Source organism: Pteropus alecto, unplaced genomic scaffold (assembly GCF_000325575.1).
Source record: "Pteropus alecto unplaced genomic scaffold, ASM32557v1 scaffold88, whole genome shotgun sequence".
Lineage (NCBI taxonomy): Eukaryota > Metazoa > Chordata > Mammalia > Chiroptera > Pteropodidae > Pteropus > Pteropus alecto.
This window is the reverse complement of record NW_006494611.1, coordinates 135,232-147,572: the sequence shown is the minus strand read 5'-3', so window position 1 is coordinate 147,572 and position 12,341 is coordinate 135,232. Positions and strand designations below refer to the sequence as shown.

General features: G+C 31.6%; 1 protein-coding gene across 2 annotated transcripts in view; it reads left to right on the top strand.

The window, feature by feature from the left end:
• The window catches only part of CCDC39 (coiled-coil domain containing 39), a 43,350-nt gene that overhangs the window by 18,123 nt on the left and 12,886 nt on the right, over positions 1 to 12,341 (top strand). For both annotated transcript variants that reach the window (XM_025042262.1, XM_006925750.3), the window contains exons 8-13: positions 1,761 to 1,864; positions 2,148 to 2,280; positions 4,729 to 4,923; positions 5,861 to 6,025; positions 9,653 to 9,790; positions 11,542 to 11,750. In XM_025042262.1, coding sequence (XP_024898030.1) covers positions 1,761 to 1,864; positions 2,148 to 2,280; positions 4,729 to 4,923; positions 5,861 to 6,025; positions 9,653 to 9,790; positions 11,542 to 11,750 — 944 coding nt within the window. The remainder of the gene's footprint in view (positions 1 to 1,760; positions 1,865 to 2,147; positions 2,281 to 4,728; positions 4,924 to 5,860; positions 6,026 to 9,652; positions 9,791 to 11,541; positions 11,751 to 12,341) is intronic.

Sequence of the window (12,341 nt, the reverse complement as noted above, 5' to 3'; positions counted from 1 at the left end):
CCTCCATTTGGTCGACTCTATTTCCCAAGCTTGCTTTTTAATTTTTCAACTCTTACAGTGTGTGCGTTTCTTTTCTTTTCTTGTTATTTTTTTTTTTATCTCCAGAAGATCTATTCTGTTCTTTTTGAGGGCTTCAATCTCCTTGCTAAAGAACTCATTGTGCTCATCTACTTGTTTTTCATGAAATTGTTCCCAAGCTTGCTATTTCATTTTTTAATTCTTGCAGTTTGTTATTTTTTATCTCCAGAAGATCTATTCTGTTCTTTTTGAGGGCTTCAATCTCCTTGCTAAAGAACTCATTGTGCTCATCTACTTGTTTTTCAGTTCCTGAAATTGTTGATATGATTTGTTTTGGAAGTCACTGACTCATTTAAGTCACCTATTTCTGTGTCTATAAGTTCATTTTCTGGAGATTTTTCTCTTTCTTTCTGAGATGCCTTGTCACCTTGGTTTTTTATAGTGTTTAATGGACTATTTCTGTGCCTGGGCATTAATGGAAGTGTATCCTGCTGTGGTAGCTCTTATGCGCAGATCTCATACTCACATGTGCTGGTGTGCATTTTGGGTGTTTTTTGTTGAGTTTTAGATATTCAGCTTATTGTTGTTTCAAGGGGAGAGATCTGGGGACATCTCTCACTCTGCCATCTTTCTCCAGCTCTTAACCATTTTTAAGTGTGCTTACAGTTCAGTCTTTAAGAGGCTTTGCTTTCTGGTGTGATCATATTTGTAATCAGAGTTGTTGGACCTCTTTTTATTGCTTCTGAGGATATTTGTGACCTGCTATCTTCTAAGTTACTGATTCTAATACATTCCTAATGTTATGCAACCATCACTACAGCCTATCTCCACATTTTGTTAATTGCTTCATCTTTTGATGGATACTTGGGTTGCTACCATGTTCTAGCTATTGTGAATAATGCTGTTGTAAACAGGGTGTACAGTTATCTCAATAATTGCTGGATCGTACAGTAATTCTATTTTTAATACTTTGAGGAAGGTCCACACTGTTTACTACAGTGACTGTACCATTTTACATTCTCACCATCAGGGCATAATTTTTCCATATCTTTGTCCACACCTGTTCTTTTGTTTTATTATATTTTTTTGATAGTAGCCATCCCAATAGGTGTGAAATAGTATTTTATTGTGGTTTTGATTTGCATTTTCCTAATGATTAATGATGTTGAGTATCTTTTCCTGTGCTTATTGGCCATTTGTACATATTTTTTGGGGAAATGTCTATTGAAGTCCGTTGCCCATTAAAAAAATTTTTTTTTGCTGTTTTTTAAAATTTCTCTACATTCTGGATATTAATCTCATATCACATATATGATTTGCAAATATTTTCTCTCATTCTTTGAGTTGCCTTTTTCTCTGTTGATAATTGTCTTTAGATGCACAAAAGCTTTTAATTTTGATGAAGTCTAATTTGTTTATTATTTCTATTATTGCCTGTGCCTTTAGTGTCATATGCAAGAAATCATTGCTGAATCCAATGTTCTGAAGCTTTTGCTCTAATGTACTTTTAACACACATATGTAGGTCTTTATAATTTGGCAGTATTATGTAACAATTCATTAAAATTTAATATTAGATCAAAAAGAAAAACTGTTAATATGTGTTACAGCAACATGGTTGCTGTGTTTATAGGTGTGATGTAGGTTAGAAATGAAAGTATTCAGAAAAGAACTTCTTAGAAATGAAATTAATTATAAGATATAGAGTAAATCTATAATTTCTGTTTGTTAACTAATAAATAGCTGGACTCTTTAAAAGCCACTGTGAATAGAAGTTCCAGTGATTTAGAAGCTTTGAGGAAAAATATTTCCAAAATAAAGAAGGATATTCATGAAGAAACAACAAGGTAAGAAAAAAGATACATAAATATGTTTATAGTTTTTGACTACTAGAAAAATTATTTTTTGTTAAATAACTACAAAATATAGCCCCTAAATTACTAAATTAAAAAAATTTCCTGATTTTTTAATGACAAAGGCTCAGGAGCCTTAAATATATATTGGTAAGAAAAATGCTTATGGCCTAAGAAACCTTCTAGGCATATGAAAAAAATCTCAGGATAAACTAGTCATTGTTTGTTTTCATTAAATACTTTTTAGACATGTTTTCTGTTTTTCCTCAAACTCTAGGTTGCACAAAATTAAAAATCATAATCAGATTACAAAAAAAAAATTAAAGGAACTAACTGAGAAAACTATGTCTGTAGAAGAGAAAGCTACCAATTTGGAAGATATGCTGCGGGAGGAGGAAAAAGGTGTAAAGGTAAAGTTTAATTTTAATTAAAAAAAATCACAGCAAATTTAGCAATAGTGAGTTTTGAGATTGGAGAAGTAGGTCTTTAAGAGGCTTTGCTTTCTGGTGTGAGCACATTTGCAGTCAGTTGTTGGACCTCTTTTTATTGCTTTCGAGGATGTTTGTGACCTGCTGTTTTGTTAGGCTCCTAATTCTGCGTTTGCTCCACTTTCAGCATTTAACTTTGGTGTCTCCTTTTAAAGTTAGCCCCTTTACCTTAGTTTCCATGCCTTCCCAATAATTACTGTGTCCATGTCCCAGCTTGTCATTCATATATATGTTTTTATATTACAAGCATACCTTGAAAAGTGCCCTTGTTTTACAACTGATTTCCACATGATTATCATCTTTTCTGTTTGTAAGCAAATTCCCCCCAGTGGTCTACATTCATTGCCTGTATTTCATCATCTACTACTACTATCTCTTTAACCTCTTACGGCCTGGCACTGTTTATTGGTAAATGGCTCTTAAAGGCTATCACTTTACTAACTCTACTGGCATCCGCCCTTCTACCTTAATATCTTTGGTATGCTGGTAGCATTAAAATCAAATTTTGAGGAACTGGAAAAGGTTGGTTTACCATTTCCTCTTTGAAAACTTCAAAGTGATGGTGTGACCTTTCACTGTAGGCACTATTTCTTGCTTTTAACATTTTTTGAGAGGGGAAGTAGAGGGGCACCTGAAGATGGTGGCAAAAATCTCTCATTTGCTGAGGCTTATATCAAATACGGTTTCACTTATATTTGGGTAGGATTGACTTCCTCACTGTGCTGTCGTGTGCTTAAAATTCCTGAGTAATGAAGTCATGCGGCAATCCTGATGAGTGGTATTTGAGTCCAAATTGTATATTATCTTTTTTAAAAGTTATTTGCCCCCCGCCCCAAGAGCATGATTTTTTTTGTAGAACATGAGATGGGACAGTATTAGAACTTATCAGAAATCTGTAAAAACTGTGAAATTTACATGAAATAGAACTTTTGGTGACAGAATGAAAAACTAGTGACATTTTTCAAAAAATTAGCTGAATTAGAAAAAAAAAAGTATTGCAGCATGTGTAGATGTGTAGTGATTGTGCTTTAGCAGGATTGTGCTCATAATCTTGGTTTTTATAGCTGTTAGATATGAACCCTATATGTTTTGGAGAGGTACCGTGTTATTCACCACCAAGCACTGACTTTAAAACTGCCAGGCAATCTTTGAGAAGGTATTAAAGCCAATGAAAATTGTCTATTATATGAAAGTAATGTATTTTATATAATTATATCAGATTATATTTCTTGATTTGTGAAAATTTAAATTTGCCAGTCACAGATGTCTTTTGTTTTATATCAAGGTTCATTGGTTGCTAAAGGGAAATATGCTTATCTAGATATAGGAGCACTGAGAGAAATTATTTCAACACTTAAAAATGATAACTTTCAATAGATCTTGGCATGGTAGATCTACTTGAAGCCTAGAATGTATTGGTTGTGAAGCCTTGAAATCAAGACAGATCTGCCTTCTGAGAAAGGAGCAGTGGGAGTGAGGGACCGATTTTCCTTCCTAGAGGGCTGCATATTTAGGGAGGCTGCCTGAAAACAGAGTGAGTAAGAGGTAGTGTCAGTAGTGTGATGGGGCCAGCCCTACCAGCTCACAAGAGCTGATGGTTAAATTTTCCAGAATTTTGCAAGTCAGCTACTAAACATATCTACTATTAAAAATTGAATTATATAGACTTACAATTAAGTAAATTATATTAAAAACAAAAGTAATCAAAAGCACTCATCACTTCCAGATGATTTTAGTATTATCTATGTTTTTAAGATTACTTAAGATTACTTACATCTATTATATGTGTATAGTGGAAATACTGCATAATGGTCTACTGCATAATGGTCTACTACTGTGTATCTCTTTCCAAGTCCACATTTAGTAGAATCATGTTAGTAGCTTGCAATTGGCCATAGTGGGAGTACTTACACCATGGAAATCAGCCTCTTGTCCCTAACCTCTCATTTACTGGAAAGCTGGTGGTTCAACATTTCCCTGCTCGCCTTCGAGGATAGTGCCTCGAAGAAGGTGGGAGATTGGGTGATGTGGTTTCTTCCCTGTAACACCCTCAATACATGAGTAAACTTTGTGAACTTATAAGCTGTGTGTCTCAGTATATGTTATTTTATAAGGAAACTATTGGAAGGGCCAAGTTCTAAGGCTAGCGTGGGAAAGAAATATGATGTACATAATATAGGAATAGAAAACTACGATTCTAGTCTCTAGAATAGACTACAGGAAATATTAGGAATTTGTTGAAATTGTGGGAAGGGCTTTATATTCTCAATGTTGGGGGGGTCATTTATGAGCCCCTTAATTATAATGTTTATATGATAAAACATTTGAAGCTATTATGATTTCATTTATCACTATTATTCTTATCATCAGGAAGTGGAAGTTCAATTGAACATAGTGAAAGATGTGCTATTTAAGAAAGTTCAGGAATTACAGACTGAGACAATTAAAGAAAAAGCTGTTGTATCAGAAATTGAAGGAACCCGTTCCTCTCTAAAGCACCTCAACCATCAGTTACATAAACTGGATTTTGAAACCTTGAAGCAGCAAGAAATTATGTACAGTCAGGTAAATGTTACTCTTATGAATGAATATCTTCAATATTGGTTATAGTAATGTTATAGTAGTGTTGGTCAAGATACCGAAGTGTTCTAAGAGAACAAAGATTTCTAAGCACTCTTGGAGGGATAGACAGATCCTGATCGTGGGATATCATGTTAGGTCACTATTTTTTCCTGTTCTGAAATAAACAGGTAAGAAGATAGACAGTTCTAGTGAGGGAGAACTATGCTTTAAATGAACCTGGGGCAACTGGACCTAGAGTAAAACAAAACAAGGAGTTGGATATCTGAAACATAGAAAAACCATGTGTTGATTCTTAGTTATGCAGACATAGGCTTTCCCACCAACCCTAGACCAATAGGTTAAAAGTATTTTTACAGTTTTTTCTCATTTGTTCTATTTATACATTCGTCTCACATTAATTTCTTAATGTCCTCCCTTTCTACATCTTAATTTCCCCATCTAAAATATTCTTAGTTTCTCAAAATTACAGATGCAAAAGTATAATTAAAAAAAAACAATATAAGAATAGAAAACTACACTAGTAGAAGTTTTAAGCCTTTCATGGCTATCAACTTACGATATCATTTTTTTTTGTATCTGTTATAAAATGTACCCTCAAAAATTCATGTCCATGTATATCCAGTGGGTTTACTGAGATTCCATCATGATTGTATGATAAATACCTCCATATGTGACTTTGTTGTATTTTCAGATTACTTCTCTGTCACTATCATGTACCGTGGTTGTTGAAGAATAGGTTGCTGTTTCTCCCCTTAGAGTAAGAAGGATTTTGTCCTATAAATTACTGAAGGATTAAAGTGAGTTTAGTATAAGGTGACACCCAGGCTAACTCATAAGAAAGTCTTCAGTGTATCTTTATATTTATAGAAATGATTTTGACTATTTGTTTCTCTTAAATTATTTTTAAAAACTGTAACAGGATTTTTTCATTCAACAAATGGAACGCCGAATGTCACGGTTAAAGGGAGAAATTAATTCAGAAGAAAAACAATCCCTTGAGGCAAAAATTACTGATCTTAAAAAGACATTGGAAGAAAAAAAATCTACATTTGGCCTTTTGGAAACACAGATCAAGAAGCTTCATGTAACTTATCCAAAATATTTTTATGCTTCAAATATCCTAGACATTAGTCATTCTGTTTTAAGTCAACACGTTTCTAAGACTTTATTTAGGATAGATGATTGCCAAGCTGTCTGTATATATAACGAATGTATGAACTGATGTTCATATTTCTATACTGAGTATGAAAATGTAATGTTACCATTGATTATGCATTTATTATAAGCTAAATATATTACATATCTTTAGTATTTTGTTTCATTTAATCCTTACAAATGTCTTTGAGGGGACGATGTTATTATTTTACAGATTAAATAACTTGCCCACAGTTACACAGGTAGCATATGAAGAGCTAAGATTTTAGCCCTTGTCCGTGTGATTTAAAACATTGATAAATTTCAGTTTTATATTACGCATCTGCCATAATAACTTGATTGCTTTTTTATAGGTTGTTGTATTGTTATTCAAATATTTTACTTACTTATAATATTTCAGATAACTTTATTTTGTTAAGGCGAAAATGTGCTTAATCCTTCGGTATTTTGATGTTTATGGTAATATAAAACCTATGTTAAAGTTTAATAGGAGTGGACCTGAATTGGCTGAGAACTCTGAAGGGTGTAAATTTTATTTAACAGCTGGAAAGGCCTAGTGCTGAGTGTTTTCTAGTGGTTATAGGAAGAATTGCTCTGAATTACTTTAGGGCTACAGAGGAGAAAGGGAAATATTAACTTTTTCAATTAAAAAAAATTATTTTATGATGATAAAATTTTTATTTGAAATAGTTTGTAGCCTGACGAAGTATCTTTTTAACTGTTTCTTTGGTTTAGTGGGAGAGAGCATATGTTTTGGAAACCTATGTTTTGAACACATGTTTAAGAAAGAATTGGTTTTGAATGTCAAGATTATACCATGATTGCTATTTTAACTTTTCTGAGCCCTAGTTTAATTATCTATTAAATGGAAAAGAAATACTTAATATTGTTTTAGGAAATTTGGGAGAATTAGAAGCAATGTATATCTTTTAAAAAATTTTTATTTTATTATTAGTTTCAAGTATACAGTACATTGGTTAGACATTTATATAGTTTATGAAAAAATCTACCTAATTGTTCTCTCCTGTGACTTTACATCTAGCCATTACATTACTGCTGACTGCATTCCCTATGCTGTGCTCCCCATTCTCATGACCCTCAAACTACTAATTTGTACCTTCTTTAACCCTTCACCACTTTATCCCAGCCTTTCAATCCCCCTCCCTTCTGGCTATCACAAGATTGTCCTCTATATTTGTGAGTCTGTTTTTGATTACTTTGTTCTTTTTGTTCCTTAGATTCTGCATATAAGTGAAATCATATGATATTTATCTTTCTCTTTCTGACTTATTTCACTCAGCATAATAACCTCTAGGTAGGATTTTATTTTATTTTTAATGGCTGAGTAATATTCCATTGTATATATGAACCATAACTTCTTTATTTTATTTTTATTACAGTGACATTGGTTAATGAAATCTAGTAAGTTTCAGGTATATAATTCAACAGTAAGTTATACATATATTGCACTGTGTATTCACCACCCATTGAACCATAACTTCTTTATCCAGTCGTCTATTGATGGGCATTTAGGTTTCTTTCATTATCTTGGCTATTGTAAATTGTGCTAGCATGAACACAGGGGCACATAGATCTTTATGAATTATTGTTTTGGTTTTCCTTTGATAAATACCCAGAAGTGCAATTGCTGGGTCAAAAGGTATATCCATTTTTAATTTTTTGAGGAACCTCCAGACTGTTTTCTATAGTGGCTGTTCTAATTTGCAATCCCACCAACAGTGTATGAGAGTTCCCTGTTCTCCACATCTTCACCAACACTTGTTCTTTGATTTATTGATAGCCATTATGACAGGTGTGAGGTGATAGCTCATTGTGGTTTTAATTTGCATTTCTCTGATGATTAGTAGTGACCTTGAGCATTTTTTCATATGTCTATTGGCCATCTGTATTTCCTCTTTGGAGAAATATCTATTCAGGTCTTCTGCCCATTTTTTAAATTGGATTGTTTATTTTTCATTTTTGAGTTGTGCGAGTTCTTTATATATTTTGAATATTAACCCTTTATCAGGTGTATCATAAGTGGATATCTTCTCCCAGTCAGTCAGTTGCCTTTTCATTTTGTTGATGGTTTTCTTTAGAAGCAATGTATATCTTATCACTGTGCTAGGTATTCAACAAATGGTATTATTTTAATTATATACTATATGAGACTGTTAATGCTGCAGAAAGACAGGAGGGTGACCTGTGTATCTGAACATTTTTCTTGACCCTGGCCTGAATTGTTTCTGTTTTGCTGTGTGGATATGGTTCTAGTATTCTTTCTTTTAACTGGGGTTCTGTCCATGTTGCAGTTTGCTAGTACTTATTTATGCCTATCCCAACTCTGGTTTTAACAGAGAGATAAATACATTAACAGAAATGCAAATGAATATTAAAAGTTAAAGTTAGCTACCCTTCTAATGAAGTTTTGCTCTCTCTCAATAGTAGCATCAGGTTGTAAAGTTGTTCATTCTACATTCTTTCTGCCATAACACCTATCTCTTATTTTGCATAATAGAAACTAATTTTTTCTGATTGAAAATCACCTTAAATTTATTTTTTCCATTCTAAAAGTTAATTTTATGAAATTACATCTTTATGAAAAAAAATTCCTCTTTTTACTGTCTTGCTGGAATCTTAGGTCCTGATACTTCAGAGAAGTACAGGTGATCTCAAAGGTAGAGGAAGGAGGGAGAGTAGTAGAGAGAGAAAAAAAGAGAGAGGAAAAGAGATAGATCTTGGAACTAGAAAGTTTTTGCTTTAGGTATTCAGAGGGGACTAAGAGCACAAACCTTGTTCTGGGTTCACAATGGGAGGAGGGATACAAATAGGTATAAAGCTGGAAAACTGGTAGCTGTATATATGTACGACCCATTTATGCATCCGATGGAGTTAGATCTTATCTAGCATTCTTCTCTCTAGCATATGTGATTATCTATGTAATAAAAAAAATAATAATAATAAATACATGACACTTCTATGTATCGCTGTTGCCCACACTCTTTGCCAGCAACTTCTTTAATCCTCGCAGCAACGCAGGGAGGCAGGTATTGTTATCATCTCCATTTTAGAAATGAGGAAACAGGAAGAGTGGCCCACGAGGGTCAGAGGGCTAATATATAATTACAGCTGTTTGATTCCAGAGCTTGTACTGTTAACCAAGACTCTGTGGTCTCTCGCATTGCTAATGTTTTTATCTTCTGGGACTTGGATTGAATCAAATAATGAACTCTAGAAGGTGAGCCATGTATTGAACCAAAGCTTGGGCTCCCTCCTCCCATTTCTTTCCATAAATGGTGATCACTTAATAATTCAGGTTGAACTGTAACCATACATACTCAAAACTAAACTCAAGCATCGATAGATGAGAAAAATGAAAAATTTTAAATGTGAATATTCATATATATTATATTAGACATATTAGAACATAAAGAGTAAGATTTTTAAAAATCTGATTATTATAAATATTTAATGGAACTTATAACTTAATATATCTTAATAGTACGTATTTCATATTATTATTTAAAAATATATGTACCTTTTTTCCTTTTTACAGAATGATCTTTACTTTATCAAGAAGTCAAACAGTAAAAATTGTGGTGAAAAACAGTTCCTCATGACCAAAATTAATGAATTAAACCTTTTCAATGACAGATCAGAGAAAGAACTTAAGAAGGCTAAAGCTTTTAAACAGGTGCAATAAAATCATATGTGTATATAATATTAAAAGCCATTGGATTAAAATTATAAGTTTAAAAATATAGCAAACTATAAACTTAATTATTTATATAGTTTTTTCCATTTTATTTTCAAAGTCTAATTTTAATCCAGACTTATAATTTTAAGTTAATAATTTAAATAAGTTTAATTTATTAAATTTTAAGTTAATAATTATTTAAAACTATAGCAAACTATAAAAAAGACAATAGGTCACTGTAATCATTGTACACAAGATAAACTGTTAAAGTATATTATTTACTCCCAGTTTTTTAAAGAAAATTGGCTGTATATATTCTATTTAAAATTTTTAAATATATTGTACATATTTCTAAAACATTAATTATTCTTTAAAAATACTTTAAAAGTCTTATAGTCAATTGTATGAAGTTACTATAATTATTTAAGCATCTCATATTTTTTGGATTTGTATTTGTTTCCAATGTTTGGCTTGTCTAAATAGTGTTATGTTCTATGCACATACATCATTGTACAGTTGTTTAATTAGTTCCCTAGGATAAATACCTAGCTGTATAATTAAGGTTCAAAAAGAATGAATATTTTCAGTGTCTCGAAACTATTTTTAAGCCAAATTGCCCCCTAGAAGGTTCAATTAATACTCCCACTAGCAATGTGTAAACTTTCTATTTTACTCATCACCACCAAGGCTGGATATTACAGTTTATAAAATTGTTGTCAATTTTATAGGCAAACATGGTATCTCATTGTTTTTAGTGTTCATTTTTTAAGATGGTGACATTTTGAAACATTTTATGTTTAAACATAAAATTTAAAATACGTTTAAATAAAAGTGTTTAAAATACTTTTTTTTTTTAATTATCCTATGTTCCATAATTTTTCTTTTTGGATTCCTAGTTTATTTTCTTGGCTCATATTTCCACTAGGGGGTTTATATTTTTTAAATTGTTTTGTAAAAGATCTTCATATGTAAAAATATTAACTGTCATATTGCCAATATTTTCCCCATTTGCTTTAAATTTTTATTCAGGTTTTTGACATAAACTTCTTTAACATCATATATTTAAGTATTTTTCCCTGTATAATTTTTATACTTAGAAACTTCTTTGTCACATCAAAAATCAAACAAATGTTTACTATTTCTAGTAGCTGCTTTCTAGTAGTTTCATCTCTTACATTAAGTTTTTCCATTTATCTGGGATTTATTTTTGGTACATATGAGATGTAGGAATCTTTTCTCCAACTGAAAAGCTATATTTTGAAATAGTAAAATCTTATATTCTGGAGTATTTGTTTCTGGGTTTTCTATTTTGAAATTTGATCTATTTGTGTACTCATACTGTACTCATGACTGAATTGTTTTAAAATAAAAATTTACTTATACATTATTTTGTGGGATTTAGTTTATAATATAAAAATGCTCATCTTTAGGACTTCATGTATTTTCTGGATATCTCAAGTTTAAATTTTGGGAATAGTTTCTTCCTTTTTTTTTTAGTAAAACTTGAATTTAAAATTGAATTATAATAAAAGACTTGGAATAACTATAAATCATTTTCTTAAAAAGAAAAGAAAAACCAGAGTCATCATTCAGAGCAATCTGAATTTAACCCTCGTTAATATCATGGTCAATGGTCAAATTAGAAAAAGTTATATTTTCAAGTTTGATTTTGTAGCAATAAAAAAATATTTTAGTTTGAGTATAAAAATAAGTTTTTCAATATTTTATAATTTTTTTTATGTTGATAGGATTTGATGATAGAAGATAATCTTTTAAAACTTGAAGTTAAACGTACTCGAGAAATGCTTCACAGTAAAGCAGAAGAAGTTCTTTCTCTGGAAAAAAGAAAACAGCAGTTATACACAGCTATGGAAGAACGAACTGAAGAAATTAAGGTTCACAAAGCAATGCTTGCATCACAAATAAAATATGTTGATCAAGAACGGCAAAACGTAAGGTAATAATTAGAGTTTTTAAAATGCTGCTTAAGAATTTTGAAAACAAAAGGGTGATGTCAGAAGAGCTGACTGCTCTCTCCACCACCCTGGACGTCCATCTTTCTTAATCATTTGAAAACCTTTTGATATAATATATGGGACATATTTAGCCATCTATGCTTTTTTTCTCTCTTTCCTTTAGCTAACTCCTCATTCTTAAGATTCTCCCTTTTACAATGAGATCGTTAATTCTCTTGGAATTGATTTTTTGTATGGTTTGTGGTAAGGGTTCATTAACGTATTTTCTCTTATGGATATCTAAGAACAGCATTTACTGAAGCAATTTTCCCCCAGAGGTTTAGCATGTCTTTTATAAAACTTATTCCTGGCTGTTATTTTTTTAAATATTACTATCAATGTTATCTCTTTTTAAAACATTTCGTTTCTGGTTTGTTGCTGGTATATGGAAATGCAGTTGATTTCTGTATATTAAGTGTCTAGCAACCTCGCTTAAACTCTTATTAATGGTAAGATCAATCTGTAGATTCTAATTTCTGTGTATTTGCAAATAACAGTTTTGTCTCTTCCTTTCCAATCTTTATAGCTTTTCT